The sequence below is a fragment of the Penicillium subrubescens genome (genome assembly GCF_028828155.1).
Source record: "Penicillium subrubescens strain IBT 31985 chromosome Unknown utg000002l_segment0_segment0, whole genome shotgun sequence".
Classification (NCBI taxonomy): Eukaryota; Fungi; Ascomycota; class Eurotiomycetes; order Eurotiales; family Aspergillaceae; genus Penicillium; species Penicillium subrubescens.
The window spans coordinates 1,691,918-1,713,574 of NW_026643152.1; the positions used below are offsets into that span (position 1 = coordinate 1,691,918).

The 21,657-nt window shown below is 50.6% G+C and overlaps 7 protein-coding genes across 7 annotated transcripts; 4 read left to right on the forward strand and 3 right to left on the reverse strand.

Moving 5' to 3' along the window:
- Positions 1–201: 201 nt before the first annotated feature.
- On the forward strand, positions 202–2,091 carry N7473_001987 (LLM class flavin-dependent oxidoreductase; the record flags this gene model as incomplete). Its single annotated transcript, XM_057147927.1, is given in 7 exon segments — positions 202–277; positions 331–471; positions 535–749; positions 886–1,568; positions 1,623–1,728; positions 1,743–1,799; positions 1,864–2,091. 7 exon segments carry the CDS (start codon positions 202–204, stop codon positions 2,089–2,091), a joined length of 1,506 nt encoding a protein of 501 aa, XP_057011581.1.
- A 186-nt stretch (positions 2,092–2,277) lies between these two features.
- Positions 2,278–7,808, reverse strand: utp10 (snoRNA-binding rRNA-processing protein UTP10; the record flags this gene model as incomplete). Its single annotated transcript, XM_057147928.1, has 3 exons — positions 2,278–2,720; positions 2,776–7,376; positions 7,432–7,808. 3 exons carry the CDS (start codon positions 7,806–7,808, stop codon positions 2,278–2,280), a joined length of 5,421 nt encoding a protein of 1,806 aa, XP_057011582.1.
- Positions 7,809–8,867: 1,059 nt separating this feature from the next.
- On the forward strand, positions 8,868–12,758 carry N7473_001989 (uncharacterized protein; the record flags this gene model as incomplete). The annotated part of the gene is made up of 3 exons (XM_057147929.1): positions 8,868–8,888; positions 8,944–11,694; positions 11,748–12,758. 3 exons carry the CDS (start codon positions 8,868–8,870, stop codon positions 12,756–12,758), a joined length of 3,783 nt encoding a protein of 1,260 aa, XP_057011583.1.
- A 352-nt stretch (positions 12,759–13,110) lies between these two features.
- Positions 13,111–14,941, reverse strand: N7473_001990 (putative NADPH oxidase (NoxA); the record flags this gene model as incomplete). The annotated part of the gene is made up of 4 exons (XM_057147930.1): positions 13,111–14,000; positions 14,056–14,465; positions 14,523–14,777; positions 14,832–14,941. 4 exons carry the CDS (start codon positions 14,939–14,941, stop codon positions 13,111–13,113), a joined length of 1,665 nt encoding a protein of 554 aa, XP_057011584.1.
- Positions 14,942–17,765: 2,824 nt separating this feature from the next.
- On the forward strand, positions 17,766–18,317 carry N7473_001991 (uncharacterized protein; the record flags this gene model as incomplete). The annotated part of the gene is made up of 3 exons (XM_057147931.1): positions 17,766–17,823; positions 17,890–18,206; positions 18,261–18,317. The coding sequence occupies 3 exons, from the start codon at positions 17,766–17,768 to the stop codon at positions 18,315–18,317; spliced, it is 432 nt and encodes a 143-aa protein (XP_057011585.1).
- Positions 18,318–18,870: 553 nt separating this feature from the next.
- Positions 18,871–19,923, forward strand: N7473_001992 (mismatch-specific DNA-glycosylase; the record flags this gene model as incomplete). Its single annotated transcript, XM_057147932.1, has 1 exon — positions 18,871–19,923. The coding sequence occupies one exon, from the start codon at positions 18,871–18,873 to the stop codon at positions 19,921–19,923; it is 1,053 nt and encodes a 350-aa protein (XP_057011586.1).
- Positions 19,924–20,094: 171 nt separating this feature from the next.
- N7473_001993 (SBDS family protein) lies at positions 20,095–21,094 on the reverse strand. Its single transcript, XM_057147933.1, has 3 exons — positions 20,766–21,094; positions 20,568–20,691; positions 20,095–20,493 (listed from the first exon to the last, which is right to left on the reverse strand). The coding sequence occupies exons 1-3, from the start codon at positions 20,927–20,929 to the stop codon at positions 20,434–20,436; spliced, it is 348 nt and encodes a 115-aa protein (XP_057011587.1). The 5' UTR covers positions 20,930–21,094; the 3' UTR covers positions 20,095–20,433.
- Positions 21,095–21,657: the final 563 nt, after the last annotated feature.

Here is a 21,657-nt window from a genome sequence, read left to right on the forward strand (position 1 = left end):
ACTACCAGTGACGCACGCGGGGATGATGTGCTCGTTGATCTGCTCGATACAAATTGCATGCTGCCCCTCCAATGACATCGTACTTGTAGAATCTCTTTTTCCTTCGAAGGTTTTATAGCTCGCGGTGCTGCTGCATTTGGCGACGGGTATAGAAGCTCGATCGGATTGCATTATATTCAAGACAATCAACGCCTGATAAAGATGAGCGAAAGTAATAATGTGGCGGGCTCTGAGAAGCCTCGCAAGTCACTCATTCTCAATGCATTCGTGGAGATGTGTGAGTTATTGGTGCCTATCCCTCGATACGAGGCGTATCTAACGAAAATGTAGGCAGCGGACACCAATCGCCAGGCCTCTGGCGCCACCCCGAGGATGAGTCGCACCGTTTCAACGATATCGAGCACTGGGTAGAGTTGGCCCAATTGCTTGAGTCGGCGAAGTTTCACGGCATCTTCATCGCGGATGTACTAGGTATGTCAATTTGTCAGGATCACACGTCGACTGAACCAAAAGCTCATTAGATGCTACATCAAGGCGGTTATGATGTTTATAAGGGACCGCGCAATCTTGGTCCTGCAATTACCTCGGGCGCACAATGGCCAGTCAATGAGCCTCTGGCTGTCGTCCCAGCTATGGCGGCAGCAACCAAGAATATCGGCTTCGGAGTGACGGTGACAACAACCTACGAGCCGCCCTATCATCTCGCGAGGAGACTGTCAACCGTGGATCATCTCACGAAAGGACGGTATGTGCAACGACTATCAAGCCCTATTGGTGACAGTAAGCTAATTGTTCGATCATTAGCCTTGGGTGGAATGTATGTGCTCGCCTTCCAAATAGAGCAGCGAAGAATCACGAAAGAAGATAATTGACGAAGACCTCTAGGTTGTGACGGGTTATCTTGACTCTGCTGCGCGAAACTTAGGCCAAGCCGAGCAGCCACATGTCAGTCATAAAGATCCAACGATATACAAACAACATACCTTAGAGAAGAAACTGACAAGAACACAGCACGATGACCGATACGCACTGGCAGAAGAATACATCAAAGTCACATACAAGCTCTGGGAGTCCTCATGGCGTCAAGATGCCGTGGTTCTCGATCGCGAGCATGGGATCTACACAGACCCAGCTCGTGTGCGGCAGATCAACCACGTCGGAAAGTACTATAATGTACCAGGTCCTCATATTTGCCAGCCTAGTCCCCAACGTACTCCGGTCATCCTGCAGGCTGGCACATCCAAGGCCGGAAAGACCTTCGCAGCCCAACATGCCGAAGCCATCTTCGTGGCCGGCCATAGTCCGGCTGTCGTTGCTAAGAATGTTGCTGAGATTCGTCAGCTGGCAAAGACGGAGTTTGGTCGAGACCCGCAGAGTATCAAATTCTTGGCCTTGCTTTGCCCGGTCCTTGGTCGTACGGAGGAAGAGGCCGTGGAGAAGTTCAAGTACTACCGCAGCCTGGGCTCGATCGATGGTGCTCTTGCTCTGTTCGGAGGGTGGACTGGTATTGATCTGGACAAGTATGGTGATGATGAAGAGCTGCGTCATGTTGAGAGCAATGCTATCAGGTTAGTAGTCTCCGAATTTAAGCTCAAAAGCCTTTGATTAACCCAGTGGGACAGGTCGGCCGTGGAGGGCTGGTCCAAGGCTACTCCCGAAGTCGCCAAATGGACAAAGACGACTGTCGGCCAGCACATCACCGTTGGTGGTCTTGGTGCTACCCCGTGGGTACGGCAGCACAGGTTGCTGACAGCATGGAACGTTGGGTGCAAGAAGCTGATGTCGATGGGTTCAACCTGGTGAGATAAAATCATTTCAATCTTAATTCTCAAGCCGTGGGCCTTCTGACATTTCTCAAAACAGGCATATGCCATCAAGCCTGGTTCATTTAAGGATATCATTGAATTGCTCATCCCTGAACTACGCCGGCGAGGACTCTTCTGGGATGATTACGCAGTGCAAAAGGGAACTTATCGTGAAAACCTATACTCATCCCCTGGCCAGACCGGTCCAAGAAAGGATCATCCGGCCTTCAAATACCGGTGGAACGTCGGGGTTGCTGCCGAGGATCATCCAATTCCAGAGAACTGAGTGCTATTTTCGAAATGGGTACTGAAATCAATGAAGGAGGCACGGGAGCTACGAGGAGACATTGAAGCTTATATGAAGTGTAAATAAATAAGATTCTTTTATGCAGACAGAATGCCCTCCAGGGTGGTCTACTTTACAAACGCCAAACAAATGCGGATCTTTGTACAACGGTCACCCAAGGCCACCCTAAGTCAACATATCATCAAGTCGCTCACCAAGCACACCCTCAATCTGCTTCACCCATTTCCGGACTTCCCTCTCAACACTCTCGTCCTCATCTTCCATCAATTCACTGATGTAAGGCAACATCTCCGGAAGCAAAGCAAGCCATTCCTCGCCGAGTTGCTTAGTAAGGGCCTGTTCGGCCTTGAGGGCAGCAAGACGTGTGAAGGGGTTATCGCCACCTGCAGACTTGGCGTTGGGAGCCGTCGAAGGACGAAGGTACCTCATCAGAGCCATATTGAGCTCCTTGTAGTTGTCGGTGGAATCAGCAGCGACAGCCAACTCGGTAATGGCGGGAACAACTTCTTCAGCAACGAGCGCAGCAGTCTTGGAGGTAGTTGCATGGGCGAGCTGTGAAATGAGAGGTCCGGAGATGCTGGCCAGATGCGAAGGAGATTGCCAGAATTCTGTAAAAGTGCGTTAGCAAAGACTTGAGGCTGGTAGCCAGAGGGGGAAACATACCATCTTGGTCGTGTTCAAACGAGTTGCGAAGTGTGCGCAGAGCTGCCAGCCACAGGGCCTTGGTGGCCTTGGTAGGGCCAGCCATACCCAAGATCTCGACGACATTCTCCAAGATGTAGTTGGAGTATCCAGTAACGATAGACTGGAGGGTGCCGAAGAACACTTGGAGGAAGGAGTAGAAAGTGGTGAGTCGCGAGACCTGGCCCTGCTCGTCCTTCTTGGATACACCGGTGGTGGCCCATTCGACGAACTTGATGAAGAGCGGGCGGAAGGTACTGTCATTGAGCTTGTAGATCATTTTGATGGTGACATCGTTCAGAGCACTCTCAGCCTCGTCAAGATCGGAGGAGTCGAAGTCGGTTGCCTCACCAAGGCTGACCTGCTCCCGGCGTAGGTCGAAAGCGTTGAAGAGGATCTTCGATAGGACGTTGACATTCTTGACAACTGCCGACTTGGGGTTCTTCTCAACAGCAAGCGCGAGGACCTCCAGAATTTCGTTGACGGCAATGGGGCCAGTCTCAACGGCATGGTGCCAGTTGCGATCGATAGCGCCAAGGGTAGTGGCGAGATCCATCTTGCGAGAGGCCATTAGGCGAAGAGTCTCCAGGCGGCTATCATCGGAGCTATCTTCAAGGTCCGCCTCGGTGGACTTGAATGCAAGTCGCAGGATCTTGTCGAGGTGACCAGCTGAAATCATGAATGGCAGATTGACGAGCAGAGCGGAGAAGAGCGAGAAGACAGCATCGTGGAGGCGCGAGTTCTCCTTGTTGGGGGTCAAGCTCAGCTCCAGCAGCTCGAGAGACCGGCTCATTGCGTCGGGGAGAGCAGGGATCATAGCTTGGCCCAGAACCTCAGCCATGGAGGCGAGGCACAGGACACCCATGATGCGAATGCGCTCATCATTCTGACCAAGGCAGGATGCACTGGCAACAACCTGAGCTGCTGGGATGACCTTTGAGGGGTCCTTGCGACCGTACTTCTCAGTGATGCGATCAATGCAAGCGACAGCAGCATGTTTGAGGAGCGAATCTGGAGAGGATTGAACGATGGTAACCAAGGTAGGTAGGAAGTCCAGCACGCGGATCTGAGACTCGCTATCGCGCTCAGGAGTTTGACGGAGACGGTTCTCCAACAAACGAAGCACCTTGCGTCGGAGATCATCATTGGGCCCTTGAAGCAGCACCTCAATGGTATCCAAGAAGTCAACGAGAGACAGTGTGCCGAACAGGGAGCCCAAAACCTCGCCACAGGCCTGGCTAACAGGCTTCATGCTCTGCACAGACTCGCCGATGCCCAGAACCTGCTCCAGTACCCGCGAGAAGCAAGCCCGGACTTGATCAGCGACCTCATTTTCAATCTCAAATGCAGCTTCCAACTTGGCCTTGAGGGAGGAATGCTTAAGCAAGTGAGCGAGGTCACGAAGCAGATCGACGGCCACCTTCTGGGGGTCGCGTCCATCATCACTGCCAATACCAAGCAGAACCTTGGAGATTCCAGGCTTGGGCTTCACGGCGTCGATGACGAGGTTCAGATACTTGCTGTAAGTGGTGAGCTCCACAACGGGAGTAGTGTCTGAGGCAACGCCAGTCATTAGGGTCAGAACATCCTTGTCTGTGGCATATCGGTTGGCCAACATGGCCAGGACAGCGAACAGGAAGTCTTGAGTGCCGAGCTTGGTAATCAAAGCATGGAAGAGGCGGAGGCGACGGTGGGACGGGATATGCTCAAATGCAGCAGTAAAGCTGAGCAGCAGCTCGGAAGTTCCCGAAACGATGTCGCGCTTCTGGTTGCGAAGGGATTGGATGAGAGCCGGAACAACCTGGTCGATGGTCTGATCGATGACAGCAACTGAATAATCATCGTCCTTCCGAAGAACGCTGGATCCCATGAATGTGAAGATAGGCATCACACTGTGAAGGACAAGCTCCGGAGCAATAACAGACAGACCAGCCACGAGCAGAAGAGCAGCATTCTGGACCTGAGGGCTGTCGGTGGTCCGCACACAATCCACGACCAAATCGGCGCGAATAGCCGAGGTATCGAACAAGGGCTTGGGAGACCCCTTGGACTTGTTGACAATGGCCAGAAGACTTCCCAAGGCCAAGCTCAGCAGATAGCTCATGCCGGATTGGATCTGGGACTTGAAGTGGTGGAGGGCAGCAAGTGTCTGGAAGAGGCCGTCTGCCAACTCAGGGTGAGAGCCGGGGTTCGAGCTATCGATGATTTCAAGGATGAAAGTCATCTTGTCCATGAGCTTTCTCAGCTCCGCCTCATCTTTGACAGTCATGGCCACCATGTTATTCTGGCTTGTCCGTCGTCGCTTAGGGGCGGGTCCCAAAGATTCAATATCGGTCAGAGAAGCAGGAATCTTCTTGACAAAGTTCACAAGAATGGCTCCCGACAGCTCGACGCTGCGGAGAACATCACGGCAATAGTCGGCCATGGATGTTTCGCTTGTGGACAAACCAAGAGAAATGTCCAGGAGCTTTTGAGCCGCGGTCAATTGACGTTCTTCGGGAGCTTTAGGCCAGATGTCCTTCATCCGGTCAAACACGGCTACCACGAACGAAGTTCTGAGAGACTTCGCGCGAGGGGTGAGGTTTGACAAGAGAATTTCAAACGCCTCTTCTTCCCTAGAAGCAACAATAGCCACAACTTGGCCTTCACTGTCAGCGGCGGACAGGCGCTCCTTCGTGCAGATATCATCAACTTCTGTCTGGCTGAGATCGCGCCAATATTCGAGCACAGGGAGAAGCTCCTTCGTGCGGCTGGTACCTGACACCTTCTTGACATCGTTGAGAATGCGCAGCAGATTCAACTTGGGGCAGAAGACCGGCATGTTGACAACATGAGAGCAGAGGAAGGTGAATAGACTTGTCCGGAGAGACTTCTTCAGCTCCTGGGCGCCCGAAGACTCTGAGAGAACGGTCCCTCGGAGCGTAGCGTCAATCACCTTACCAATGTGGTTGGGATCAAGGATGTACTCCTCGAGCGCGGGAAGAATCGCGTGTTCCAGCACCTTGTATACATCGGATGAAGGTAGCCACTGAACGGTAGTTGATCCCTTGCCCTTACCATAGATAGCATCGGAGGCCCAGGGTTTGCTCCCATCTAGCTTTTTGTTGTTCTTGTACAGAGAACCAATTATCGCCAGAACTCCGGCAGATTCACGACGGATGCGTTCCGACGGGTCAGTAAGGCCAACAATCAGGAAAGGCAGTAAGGCTTGAGGATCAATTTCACCCGACGTCGACGTTAGAACGGAGGAGAGAACATTCAACGCAGCAACCTTTGTGCCGATGGGGAAGGGACCCGAAAGAACACGAGTGAAGAACGAGATGAACTGGGGACTCTTGGTAGCGTTGTTTTTGCCCAAAATCGGGAGATTGGTGAACTGTTCGATTCGGACCTCTGAATCTCCTGCCAATGCGAAGACCTGAACGAGGTTCTCAAACTCGGGAATAGACTGCTTGCTGAGGAAGGATGTCGAGAACAGGGGCTCGTTGGTCAGAGACTCAAGGGCTGGGGTGAAGTTGTCCAGATCCTCATCATCTGCATCTTCCATATCCACATCCTCAATGGCCGGGGGTGGCACGGGGGCCTCAACCACAGTTTGCAAGTTGTGCTCAAGTGCAGGAATGTTGAGAGATGCCTCAGCCAAAGTCTTCTGGAAAATCGGTTGCAAAGAGCTGGATCGACTGAATCCCTGAACGAGTTCAGCAAGTTGAGTTTGAATATCCAGAGACATGCCACGGGCCTCCTCAGAGTCGCTTGCAGCCTTCAGGACGAGAGCCATGGCTGCTTGGATGTCATCGCCTTGAAGCACAGTGGTCTCGAAAATGGACGAGAGAAGTGTGAGACGAATATTGTCTTTTTGCTTATCAAGATTGCTAACGCATCCTGCAACAAGGCCAAGTAGAAGCTTGGAAGTCTGATACTGAGCGGTGACTTCGGACAATTGCTGCATGGGGCGCTCAAGGCGCAAGATCGCCTTGAAAACCTTCCTGGGAATATTGGCAGACGATTTCTGTTGCGCCAAGACCGAGAGGCAGATAAGACCAGAGCTAAAGGTCTCTTCGGTCCAGGAGGTCACCACACTTTCCATCAACCCATCCAGGACATCATCAGTAAGGGAGGCCTTTTGAGCGAGCACGACAGAGATCATATAGCAACTGACGATCAGCTCCGAAACACTCTTCATGGTGAAAGCTCGGCTTAAAAGCGGCAGAACACGGATAAGAATATCTTCATGCTTTTGCTTCTCGGCTTCCCTCCGACCAGAACGTGCGCTGTCCAGCATGCCTGCCACAGCCTCTGTGATGACACCGGCCCAGAAGGAAAGCAAAGCATGGCTCTGAGCCTGCTGCTGACAGGCTTTGAGGACGTATTCGTTCAGTGCAGCGAAAAATGCTTTGTTTGTGGTAGCACTGTGCACAATCGGATGCCGGGGTGGGTTGATGAGGCCGGTCTTATACGGGTAGAGGATTTTGAAAGTCGGCGTCAGGTCGTTGGGCAGGATCGAGAGCAGGTTGAGGAAGAGGGGGGTGGTGTGGTATGGAAGGAACGTCAGTAGGATGCAAGCCGTGTTATATTCATGAACCCTAACGTGGTGGTTAGTGACATCCTTGATCCTATGATCCTGAGTTTGTGGCGTACCTGAAACGTCTGACTAGCCAGTCCACAGCCTTGACTGCAGGGCTCAACTGCAGTCGCCCTCCAACAAGCGCCAGGAATGATTCAATCACAGCGTCCAGTTCCTTATTTTGCGAGCTGCTTAATTGTGTTCGATCTTCAGCCTTGCTTTGCTCGCTAAAGATGGAGCGCCCAAACTCCTCAAACCGAGCATCAAGAGAACAAAGCTCCCGGAAGCCATCATAGCAAATATCGTAGATGGTATCAAAGTCCTGTGTAGAGGCAACCTTCCGATCGAAAATTAATGACTGTGAATGCGAAACCCGTTGCTTTTTAAGGTCGAGTTCGTGGGTCGACTTGGCCGCGATTTGCGACAACTGCGCCGCGAGAGAGGACGCCATGGTGGGGAATGAATATAATCTTCAAATTCCACTACAAACCACAGTGAGCCATCTCTATAATGTTCAAAGATGCTGAGTGGTTCCCGGGGGGCTCGCGCAAGATTCTTGTCGAACGGTTTACCAGGAACTTTTTTTTCTGTCCCGCCCGCTCATACCGCCTTCCTTAAATGGAACGTCTTTTTTCCCGGAAGCTGTTGTTGCTGTATACTTCACCGCCCAGGTCATGTCCCCAACAAAACCAGGCAATAAAGAGAAGCACGTGATTTTGACAATACTTCATTGCGACCCTGAGCGGTACTCGTATGGTCCCAGAGTTGCTATACTCTGTACAGTTTATGGGGTTTAAACCTCATATTCTACTACAACAATCAAGCAGCATACTACAAGCAATCTCCTCTCCTCATCATCAATCGAGCTAAAGTAGTTAATGAAATTAATAAAACAGCGAGTTATTAAATAATTATCCGTTTTGCTGACGAGGTTTTAACGAGACGTACTGCAACTACATAGAGTAAATCTTGATCTCGAGATTAGATTGTAACTAGAAAGTTAGATGTCGGTATTGGTAGAACTTCCTCAGGACAAGTTTTGTCCTATATTCGTAACAAAGAAATCCATGTTATGTACATATATGTTGTAGGTCAGCAGGCAGCTTGACCTGCCTTCGGGCCCCCGGACTGACCCATGTTCACCCCTCACTCACCGCCTTTGACCTAAGAGTTGAATCCTCTCTTCGCCGCCTTTTTCCCTCACCGCCTTCAATATTCAAAGTTTTATTTCCTGAAGATCCTCACAATCCTCACCGCCTTCCCGGACTTTGCTCCTTGATGCCTTTCTTTCTCACCGCCTTTCATTTCCCCATGTTTCTCACCGCCTTCCGGCACTAAGGTTTGCCTTCTCCCCTCACCGCCTTGTCACTGTACCTCTCACTTACGGAATAACCTTTTCCGAACTTCTAAAGAATCTACTTTCCTCCACCGCCTCCTTCACCGCCGGATTTTCATTGATCCGGACTATCAGATGGGCACACCACAGGATAACAAGCTAACTAGACCCACGATGGATTCGTCGGGTTCTCAGGTATGTACATAATCGTGGTCTTTATCGAATGGGTAATTTCTAACACTGATTCAAGGACAAGAAGCCTGTCCCTACTTTCTCCAGTTTCAAGCCTCTGCCGGCTCCTCCGGAAGCTGATCACGCGGCTGGCAAGAAACGGCGCCATGAACATCAATCTCGCTCTCCCCGGCAATCCTTGAAACGGGACCGCCGTCATTCTCCTCATCATCGTCCTCAATCCTCGCGCCATAACCGCCCCCGATCCCCTTCACCAGGCCGCCGAACTTCTCGGGGCCATGAGAGAACTCGCGATCGCACCTCGCAAGACAAGCTTGGTCGCGAGAAGGGTGATGCAACTTTAACGGCTATCAAATCGGCAATCCGGGACCTTCACGCTACTCGGGAACAACGATTTTCTCGGGAACATGAGAGAACTCGTGATCGCACGTCAGACGACAAGCACGCCCGCCAGAAGGGGGAAGCAGCTTCATCAGCTGTCAAATCGGGATCCCGGGACCTTGACGCTGCTCGGCTTGCATCCCGGGACCTTCGAGCTTCTCGGGAAAATGAGATTACTCGCGATCGTACCTCGCTTGACGAGCCTGCTCACGGGAAGGAGACCGCTCATGAATTGGCTATGGAACCTGCATCCGGAGACCTTTCTCATCTGAAGTCCCATGAGCTCTATTTCATCGACACGGAGGGCGATCGCTCTAGCCTCAAATATGGAACCGCACATCGTTACGACACCCCTCTGTACCATCGATCTGGCGCAGGCCGGGTACTGGGTCTGCCTCCGAATTTGGTCATCGATCGAAGCTACCCACAAGATGACACCATAGTTCTACGCGACACGAGCATCAAGTCTCGAAACGTCACCTTTTCCGGCCCGTTGTCTGGGCCTGTAAAGCAGCCAACGCAGCTCTACCGCCTCCAACAGGATGCCAATCCTCCCTCCGCCAAGGAGCTGGAGCATCATATTATGCCACTCGATCATGCTACCAAAACCGAGTCTGGATACCACATCGATGAAGATGATTCAAACGACGAGCATTATGCCTACCGTTCTATCCATGGCAAAGCAAAGGTCGAAGATATGCATCCCAAGGGCATGGAACCTATCAGTGGTGAGGACGGCCAGCCTGGTGATCGTGAAGTCAAGTTTGAAGCTGAGCGCCAAGCTCTCAATAAAAAACTATGGCATGCTTTGATCGACGACCCGAAAGACGTTGCGGCGTGGCTCCAGCTCATTGACCTCCAATATGCTCTGATTCTTGGTCCTGGGGAAGATGATCGCCCCTTGACATCTGCAGAACGTCAGAGCGTGGCCAGTACGAGACTGGGGCTCTACGACAAAGCCCTGGCGAAGTGTGGTGACACTGTTCACAAGGATCTGTTCTTGCTAGGCCGCCTTCAGGAAGGTGGCCTGCTCTGGGACAGAAAGAAACTATGGGAAGAATGGGACAAGACCTTGAAGGAGAATCCCGAATCCATCAGTCTCCAGTTGATGCATTTGAATCTTCGACAAACAGACTTCCAAGACTTTGCTCTTGAAGATTACAAGTCTTTGTTGGTCGATTACATCAAGCGCATTGACGGCGATTCGAATGCATCTGGTATATCTCAAGTTCAACGCTACCTGTTTTTGCGTTTGACTCTTTTGCTTCGTGAAGCAGGGTACACTGAACTTGCAGTTGGTTTCTGGCAGGCTGCACTTGACTTCGCTTGCTTCCGGCCGGATGCGCACCTTCAGGGAGACCGCGACCAGGCTATTCTGCAGTTTGGCAAATACTGGGACTCCGAAGTTGCGCGCTTGGGTGAGGTTGATGGACAGGGCTGGCGAGGCGAGCAATCCAGGGTCGACTCTGTCAGTCGTGAGCTTGGTGCTCATGTTGACCTTTCGTCCCTTTTCTCATCTTGGGCAAGCTCTGAGAGGCATCGCATCCGAAGTCTCAGAATGCCTGCTCGAAGTGTAGACGACTACGGAACTGATGTGGATACTGCGTACTCGGTGGTTCTTGCGTCTGACCTTCGCGAAATCCTGTCCCCGTTCTGGCACCCGACTGCGTCTGAAGATATCGTAAATGCCTTCTTATACTTCTGCCACTTGCCGCATCTCACTACTGTCGCAAATTCCCAGACGAGTCGGCTTTGGAACGGCGATAATTTCCTACGAAATGAATCCATGGACACAGTGAATATTCAACTTTCCGATTGGCTCCCATCTGAGGTTGATAATGAGTCGCACGCTTCCATTTCGCCATTTTCATTCCCAGTCGTCAACTTCTTGCACACGACCGAGACGCTATTTGCTCCGGCAGACTGGTTTTACTCTCTTCAGTCTTGGAGCAGAGCCACCATTCGCCAATCACACTCTCTTGACACAGACTGGGTGCGACGGACCCTGCGATCTTTGGTTGAGCGTTTCGACCAAGATGACCATTTGGCCGAGTATGCTCTGGCAGTGGAATACGCCTGCGACGCCCAAGCAGCAATTGACTTCGGCGTAGAGTTGTTCAAGCGCCGTCGTCTCAATCTCAAGCTTCAGAACGCCACTGCTCTGATGCTTTGCCGGTCACGTGAACATGAGGTTGCTTATAAGCTATGGGCCGTGGCTATCAATGACACAACCTCCCCGGCAAATCACGGATTGAAGTGTGGACCTCTTTGGAACACATGGGCCTGGGAAATGCTCCAGCAGGGCGACTTCATAAAAGCCTCCTATCTCCTACATGCACTACCTCGGGGAGAGATCGACTTGGTAGCATTCTGTGCTGCTACTGACAAACAGGAAGGTAACATTTTTGGACAGCTCAGGCTTGAGAACGTAAGTCCCCTTTCTCTTCAGTATTCAATCAAGCTTCTAACCAATTCGTTTAGTTCTTGCATCAGTCGCGTGAGCAAGCACTCTACCTCGAGCTGCCATATGAGTATGTGGCTTGGGCTGACTGCCTTGCCCTGCTTCGCTACGTCGAAAAGGACTCTCTCTCAAACGCCTCACTGGATGCCTCACTTGATGCTTACGTTTCCGCCCATGTGTTCTTAGATGCCCTTTCACCTGAAAAGGAATCTTTCAAGAACTTCGCCACGGAACTCCTGCTTCAGGCCCAAGCCAAGCTGATCTATTTCCACGTTTCTCGGAAGGGCCAATTCCAGCCTCGTCAGCTTCGAATCACGCTGAAGAGAAGCCTGGACCTGTTCCCAAAGAACACCATGTTCATGGCTCTCTTCATGTGGAATGAGGCACGCTTTGTGATGCCTGAGCGAATTCGTAATTCGTTGGTTTCTGGCGAACTCGATCGCATGGGCCGCTATAAGGAAGCCGCTCAAGCTAGCGCGTCCGCGTCACCCGTTGCCCCGCAGCAGCCACCAGTATACTCCCATTTATTCAATATTTACAGTATACTCTGTCGCCCATACTTCCTTGGGGGGAACATCCACGCTGCACGGTCGGCATTCGAAAAGGCCATCGGCGAAGATTCGGACCCATACTCTCCTGGCCATGGTAAACTTGAGGCCCCCACCAGTCTCGGCAACCAAAACGCATGTTCAAACATCACCCTCTGGAAACTCTATATCCTGTTTGAACTCGACCGGGCATATGATATCAAGGCCGCAACGAACGTCTTTTACCGGGCAATCCGTGCCTGTCCCTGGTCCAAGGAGTTGGTGATGCTCGCCTTTGAGCGTCTTGCTGGTGAGGAAGATGGTCCCGATTTCGACGAGCTTCGTGGGCTTTACAATTTACTTGATGAGAAGCAACTGAGAATCCACGTGGACATTGCCAAAGACGTGGAAGAAGCATCCGCCCACAGAGCAAAGGCTGCGGTCGAGGCGGATGAGTGGCTGAAGGACCTGGGAGTAAAGATGGAGAGCGTTGAAGTGAAGTGAAGGAATCCAGAGAGTGAACTCATTCGAGTTCATTCAACGTTGTCCCTTCCTCTATAAAAGAAAAAAATCCGAAAAATAAAAGGAGAAAACAAAAGGGCGAATCTACTTAATGAAATAATGCTAATGAATTATGAAATTTTCAATTCCAAACTGTGCAGTAGTCATCAACTATATAGTACAGGGCATCAGGCCGTCCGACAAATGTATACTTCAGTCTAAAAAGGCGACACTAAATTAGAACGAAGAACGGACTAAGACAGCAACAGAGAGATTCGTCACTCATAATGTCATAAGCGCTGGGGATGTACAGCATCGCCAGGAAAAGACTCGCGTAAAAGCAAAACATGCAAAACTAGAAGTGCTCCTTCCAAAACTTGAAGCGAACTGCCTTCGTCGATGCACACTTTGCCGCATCACTAATCTGCCGAGCGACTGTGTTCGGTCCACAGAAGTACACTCCAATCTCCGTGGTAGAAGCCGTTTGGAGACCTTGGATATAAGTCTGATTGAGCAAGCCAAGACGCATAGCAGTGAAAAGACGCTTGAAGTCCGGTCGGCCAAAGTTCGTCTGAGATTTCAATTCAGTGAGAGGGTCTAGAGCTTGACCGACAGAGTTGAGGTAGATATTCGCGGCAGTGTCATCGTCAAGGCGCTGGGTGAGATAGGTATGAATCCGCAAGAACTCAGTGCTGCCTTCGTAAGCAGCTGCATTGGCAGATTGGGCTTCCAATGAAGACAGAAGAGCCTGGAACCATTCAAAGGACGACGTATCCTTGCAAATCCAGATGAACTCGACACGTCTGAGACGACGAGGCGGGTTCGGGCTAGAGCGTAGATGCCAGATATTCTTCAAGATGGAAGCCCACGGCGTGACACCAATGCCAGTTCCGATAAGAACGGCAATTTCATTTTCAAAAACATCCTCTGCTGGAGCACCGTAGGGTCCGTCAATGCGTAACTTGGGCATCATTTGCCCGTTCTGCAGGGCAACTTCGTACATGCCGAGAGGGTCAAGACCTTCAAGGTCCTTTGCCTGCGCAGGACCGCATCCAAGAGCGTCTCCGAGGGCACGAGTGAAGTCGCCGACTTGACGAACGTGAACACTAATGTATGGATCGAACGGACAGGAGGTGATAGTGAATGGGTGCCACTGATTACTGGACACGTCGGGGACCTGGAGAAACAACCATTGACCAGCTTTGTACTTCATGCTCGGCTTGCGGAACTGAATCTCCATCGCAGCTTTTGCACGTTGTCAGTATTTATCTTCTGCGAAGCGCTTAGGGGTACCACATACCATAGGGATGACGAATAACCTTGGTAATTTCCGTCTCCCGACGAGATCGAATCTCGCGATACAGCCGCTCGAAGAGATACAAGGCGGCTGCCACAAGCTCCCATCGCCATCCTTCGTAGCCGAGACAGTGGCCCCAGAATCGACTTCCTGCAAATGGAGAAATTGGGTCTGCTGTATCTCGAACAAAGCATCCCGTGGCATGGGTATACAGAGCCAGCAAGAATGGTACGAACAGGTGGTGTGTATACCAGAAAGTTTCATACGCCTGCTGTCGGATGCGGTGATGAGCTGTGGTATACATCAACATCATGCACAATAGCATTACATGGCCTGTAATACCGGCGGCTTGAGTATAGTGAATTTGCACGGCCAGCTCAGGACGGATCTGGCTCTTTTCAATGTTGTAGAAGCTGTGGAATGATTAACAAGTTCCTTCCAGTAGTCCACTTAGGGTCTTCGTGACTTACTTCACGTAATGGGCGCCAGTATGAATCGCAGAAAACACCAAGAGACCATACGCAATCTGGCGATGAAACCATGCAGACTCGTCAAGCGGTAACCACCTGATTTGAGGTCGAAGCCATCGGAGAACATTCCGGCACATGGGAAGGAGGATCAAAGTTGCGTCTACAGACAGAACAAGGCCTGCGCCTCTGGAGATCCAGACAGAGTACTTGAGCACATTCAACCCAGCAAGCTGGGTGTTTATTACTTGAAGATACCTATGTGAATGTCAGTGGCTATCGCAGCATTGTATCAGAGGAATTCTCTCATACCATCCAAGAGCGAAAACGCCAAAATGAGCCACCCAGAAGATGGCGTAGAACAGCAGTTTGGTTGGAGTCAGATCGGCTCTTTTGAGCCAGGATTCATTAGCTACGACCATATTGTCGTCTTTGAAATGCAGCAGTGACGTCGACCAGCGACAGTCTTTGCGATAGGGCTTTGGTTAAGGAACGACGAGCAGAGGTTGGCCAGCAACCTGAACTTTTGAGTGGGGAACCTAGATCCGTGAGGGATCACCAGTCTTGTTGTGAGGGAGATCTCGAGGTCAAGTATCGGTTGAGCCGTTTAAGATGCGAGAAATGAATAGGTCATCGGCGTCTTTTCCTCTCCATGAACTTGGATTCTCAACCACAACCCACCCCGCCGACCGGGAGAGTGATTTCAGGCCAAAGTTCGGCCTAATGGATCACAGTGCAGATTTTGCGAACATGCACAGAGTTGATGTAGATCTCTTGGGCACAATAGATGTAATGCGATCGTCTAACAACTCTCACGGGCCGGATTCTTACGGGGAAAAGGACTGGTGCTGCTGTTGTACAAATTCAAGCGATCGCTGTTCCCAGAGCGCAAGATGAAACTAAACGCTCATTCGAATAGATGAATTTGCAAGAAAATTCCAGTCACAGTCAGCATGCAGTGGCATCGATTGCTAAAGACAAAACCGAAGGCTGGAGGGGAGGTTCAAAGATTCCCAGCGTTGTGGTTTTAGCTGCAGGGGTGTGAAGGAGGGAGGAGGGGGGCCGATCTATAATTACATCGCTTCTAGCAGCCACAGCAACTGAGAGCCCCGAAAACGAACCCGACAAAGGCTCACCCAATAGATTTAACCCTAAGTCCGTGCTTTTCGGGTCTTCTACGAGGCTACGAGCGCAATGGTCGCTCTTTTGATGTGATAGGTGTTCATTGGTGGTCCTAGAAACCTTCTAAAAAAGTCCGGGTGGTTGGTGAGATTCTATTTCCTACACCGTCTTCTCTTTTATCCAAAGGATCTTAAGCTCTCGAGTTCTCGTCAAGTGTTACCTCACTTTCACTAGACTCCTTGGCTGTGGCCTTTTTTTAGAACTATCGTTGCCGCAAGGATCTTGGCTAGTGTGGTCGAGATACAAAAGATCATAAGATTGTATGGTTTCCTCTGCTTGGCATGAGTTTTATCAACCGCGGGGTTTTATACTACTGCAGGCCACATTTTCCGAATCCAATTCTTATTGACATTCGACTCATTTCATGTATGAGCTCCCAGACTCCAACGTGGAAAAGAAATCAAATAGAAGATGAAGAAGCATGTTCTTCTGAAATCAATAATCCCCGGTCTTCCACATGGCAAGATAGCGAGAAAGGTGGATCAACGCCATCGATGACCTTGACTTTTGCAAAGCCCATCTAGGAAAGTGTCCGACAATTGGATAGAGGACAAGGCTGGTGAGTGGTCAGCGGCAACTGAAGCTAAGGCAGAATGTCACTGGCAAATCAGCCTATAGAATGCAACCTGCAAGCGCTTGCATTCGTCACACTGGTGCCCCGGTCGTTACCGGGTTCTCAATTCGTGGGTGATTATTCCTGTCCCTCGGGCCGGACGTTCTAGTAAATCTAGTGAAGTCTTAAAGACCTAATTTTTGGTGATCTCCTCCGAGATGTGCATCTCAGAGAATCCCAAATATAGAATGGAAAGTAGCTAGCGGGGGGGGGAAGAATTGTAGTGCAACTTGTGCCGCTATCATGACCTTCCCACTTTAACGGGATTAGGAAAATCGGGGCCCACTTGGCACTGCATATCACATCGACCATCACAACTTTCTCCTCTCTGACTGTCTTGAGCTTTGTACGCCACAACCGGACTGGACGTGCATCCTACAGTATGAGCAGAAGCATCGGGGAGGTGTACGACAGCAAGTCAGTGCTGGGATGATCATCTGACCCTCTGGTGGGTTGTAGACATCCCCGATTCCCCTTGTCTCGAGCACAATAGAACTCTTATGAGATAGAACTCCTTAGACATCGTACATCGTCCTGGAAACAGGTAGAATCCATCCCCAGCCACTCGCCACAACAATTCGAATTGTGCGTGAAACGGGCCACCACTCCTCCAGGAACCAAATAAAAACCCTGGAAGCGCGTGCCACGAGCTGCATCTCTGCATCTCATCACGCCAAGGACCTACGCTATGAACGCTGATTTGCTCTGGACCAACAGCGCGATCCGCTCCGTCACATCATCTCTTACCCAATCACACCGCGGACGTGCACTCTTCAGCACACGGGGAAAAGAGGGGAACATCCAGTCATGACTCCCCGCCCTGCACAGTTACGAAGACTCATTGGCTGTTGGCGCTTAAGTGCATCCGTGTGGATCACAGATGAAATAGCTACTAGCTTGACTGAGCATTCGCTTCGATATGCCGCCATACACTGGAGTATCCCATACACCCATGTACCCAGTGACCTTTTTTGGGCGAATGGGCGCCCAAGCGTCACCGATCCTGTCGCCTCGTAGGTCGCTTCGAGTGGTTCGGTGGGTGAGTTTTCGCTACTTGAGAGTCTAAGTATAGAATTCTTATACTCGATCCCCCGCCTGCAGGAGCAGCACGCACTTGAACGCATTCCACCAGCTTTTCCTCTAACTGCACATTAATCATGCGACTGCGATAAGACTTTGTCTGGACAATCACCTCACCGTCGCTCTGCCAACCTTTTCTTACTCTCTTGGTGATCGACTGGTAGAGATTCGGCTTGATGGACAGGTCGCAAAATCCACTGTTCTCCGTCGCATCACTTTAATCGCCCTCATACAAGAGCGCTTCAAACAGCAACTCACCGGCGTTGCTTCCCGCAAGGGACTGCCGTGCAAAACTTTGAATCTGTCGCTGGTCGAGAGATTCATCCAATATACATACAGGCTATTGCCTCGAAACCAGATAATCCAACAAGATGGGCAGGCTCATCAAGAATCACTGGGCGCGACTAATTATCCTAACGGCCTCTGCCTGTATGTTCCTCTCTCCAATCTCGATCGCATTCAAAATGAGCGCAGCTAACATTCCAACCTCTACAGATCAAATCGCAAGCGCGATCGAGGGCTTCATCTGGCCAAAAGTCTTCTGGGACTTCATTTCGAAAAACCTTGACGCCGCCGTCTCTCCAATCCCAGTCCTCCAAACTCTTAACCTACTCATGGGTCTGATCGGTTTGGCCTGGGAGTGGCCCTTGCGACCACTAGCCGGATCATTACCACATCGAAGTATCGAGATTCGACTCGTCGTATACCCTCTCAGTGCTCTGTTTGCAGCGCTGCTCTACCAAGGAACGGATCCTGCGTTGTATTACCTGATTGGCATTGGGGTATATTTTTGGGCTTACAGTGAAGGCGAGGTATGTTTATTAAGTCTTTGAGTGTTGTGAGACTTTTTCTAACTTTGCGGGCAGATTGTTTGTCCAGAACCGTGGACATTACCCAAACGATCGAGGGTACTTAAAGCGTAGCCTTTCGATGGAATCGGTCCAGCGTATTGAGTGCATTGGACGCAGATCTTGTACATAGTTGATTGAACATAATGATACCTTCCATAAACTGGAAATTCGCCCACTGGGGTAGCTATATACTTGTCCAGTCCACTATATATTCCCCTGCGAGTCCAGGGTCCCACATCTGAGCAACACCAAAATATCTAGCTTGTGGCTAACCTCCCTGAACTTACAGCTTGTTAATTGGCTGTACTATACATGCATCTTCACCTAAAATACTTCACTCTTCAATCTGATCAATGGTACTCCGTACATCTCTGGTGAACAGCGATTGGAGTTACGCGCCTGATAAACAAGGCATGTGAATACTCACGTGACCTGTCTCGACCCTGCGTCGACCAGTTTCTAGGAATACGAACATTGACTCATCCCAATGATCCCGCCAGGTTTTCTGGGTCTTGCAGTCTGTCAAGAATCACACGAAGCAAATCTAATTCCATCGTGGGCAGGCGGCAAATACCCAGACTAACGATCCTAACAGAACCCACATATATACACTGACTCGGCCAAGATGCCCTCATCCAATATCCAACACGATGAACCCGTGAAAGCGCACGATGACACTTCAGACCCTCCAGCTACAGACGATGTCCCAGTCAATAAAATCACAAGCTTTCATGGTCAACTGAATCGGTTCCTTCTCAGAAATAGCTCGGCAGATGGGTCCACCAATAGGCCGGCCAGTCCATCCAAAAGGGGTCGTGATGGCCTCCTCGACCCTAAGCTTGAAGCATCCACAGACGACATTGAGAGTATCCCCCAGCATAGAAGAAGTACTCGCAGTACGACTGCCAGTCTCAAAAGGCCGAAAGTGGAGAGTACTGGAATCACAACGAGCATGACCCAACCATCTCGCATCATCCGCTCACGCTCCTCATCCTCCATCCCACGATCCCCAACAGCCTCTCCAAAAAAGTCCTCTCGCCGCCAAAAGCCACCTCCAACCCGCGATCTAACCCCGGCCGACTCCCTCCTCCGCGACACCATCCCGTCAAACCTAACCCTCCTCCTCGTAGGCGTGAACCCCGGCATCCTAACCGGATCAACAGGCTTCGCTTACGCCCACCCCTCAAACCTATACTGGAAACTCCTCCATTCCTCCGGTATAACCTCGATCCGACACCCGCCCTCAGACACATACAAACTCCCAGCCCTCTACAACGTGGGCAACACCAATATCGTGGAACGACCCTCCCGAGACGCAAGCATGCTCAGCAAAGCCGAGATGGACGCCGGAGTACCCGTGCTCGAAGCCAAAGTCGCCGCGAAACGACCCGAGGCTGTCTGTCTCGTAGGAAAGGGCATTTGGGAGGCTGTGTGGCGTGTGCGACATGGGCGGGTGATTCGCAGAGAGGAGTTTCGATATGGATGGCAGGATGAGGCTGAGAATATGGGGTGTACGGATGGGAGTGATTGGGTTGGAGCGCCTGTTTTTGTGGCTACGACGACGAGTGGACTTGCGGCTGGGATGAGTATACCCGAGAAGGAGGCTGTTTGGGCGGAGTTGGGAGCTTGGGTTGTTAAGCGAAGGGCCGAGTGTGGTTTCGTTGCTTCTGAAGTTTGATTTTGGATTATTTGTGAATATTTGCTGGGTTGTTTGGTGCTTCATTGAGTTTCATTGCTATATACCCTGGATTGGGGCCATTTGTTTGGAGGCTCTATCCACTTTCATTTAATACCTGCTATCTCAAAATCCAAGCGAATTACTATGCTACAATTATGAAATAACAACGAGTACTAGGGACAGCATAATGTAGTATTTGTATGACGAGTTTAAATGCCTCGCCCTCTCGTTATTTCATGATAACTCAGGTATGGAAGCCTGCCACTGCTAACTAATGCAAAATAACCCGAATGGAAACACCCTTCCGAAAACATAGCAAAAAGTTTCTCCCCGTGACAAATTTAGCCAGCATTTCAAATGGTGAACCATGAACCAGCAGCGCTGAGGGTCGTAGAAGAAAGTCGAGACGATAGGGATAAACATCGTGAATTTCGAGAACGGGGGGTAAGTGGTGAAACGGTCATGGTTGCATGGTTCATGGGTTCAGCCATTCGAATGGAACTAGCTCATTTACCGGGTGATTCCCATGGAGCCCATGGAGTCGTTCTTGTTACCTTCACGCTCGCGTCCCTATATCAATGATAGTCAGTATATCGTGTCACACTCGAACCAATAGGCGGGAGGAATGGAAAAGAGAAACGAACCGCGCTGGTCTGGTACTCGCCACCCTCCAGGATCTTAACCAAGCAATCATCCTCATTGGAGGTGCCGAACTCGTTCTCCAGAGCATTCTTGCTGGCGCTGTCGAGGACGCCTTGGGCGCCGTGGCTGATACGAAAGAATGTCAGTATGTCTGCCCATGGACAGATACCAATTATCAAAGTCAGGACACAAAGACTCACCCATGAGTCACAAAGATCTTCCATCCATTCAAAACATCAGTCAAAGGAACACTGCGATCCCCCCTCCACTTCTTCAGGGTGTCCAGGTCATCAACGAAGACGATAAAGTCCTCAGAGCGACCCTTGTAAAAGATCTTATGGGTGCTATCGTTGGCGCGAGGCATCTTGGATAATTTTGAGATGAGACTTTGAAGGTGAATAATTCAATTGGATTATGAGATTGTGAGATGGTTGGTAGCAAATAGCAAAGGAGGAAAAAAGAGACAGGTTGTGGGAGCTTTAAAGTAGTGATGATGATGATGGATGACGTCACCTTTCCAGCGCCGTTTAGCAAATGCTCGTGTGTCATGGAAAGCTCCCGTCCGCCTGCTTCACGACGTCATCCAATCTGCTTGGCTGAATGTCTTGGGTCTTTTGGGTCGCTCGCGGGTCCACTGGTGGGGATTGGGGCATGCTATTGATTCTTTCGTTGTCATTCCTTCCATTTCTTTGCGCCTGGAGCTCATAGTTGTATCGTGGCATAATATCATGCCCTGACTTGCACTCCACAGTGGCGTCAGAGTCAATGCCAGGTCTCTGGGGTATTTACTATTCCCACAGAAGCTATCAACTGACATGTCCTCAGTTTCTGATTTTCCCTATGGCCCATACTGGCGTTTTTAAATAGCTTCATTTTCTCATGCTCCTAGCTTGGGCAAGCCCTGCATCCACAGCTTCCCTTCCATATCCTGTTTGGATTGATGTTCTTGCTACTAGCCAATTAAGAGCTTGGAGTGGAATTTTATAAAGATTTGTTCTTTTCTAAACTCATTGACCTAGTCCGGGATACCTTCATAACAAATACAAGCGTCCGAGGGAGCAGACCAGCATCGATAGAGAACCGTCCATTGGA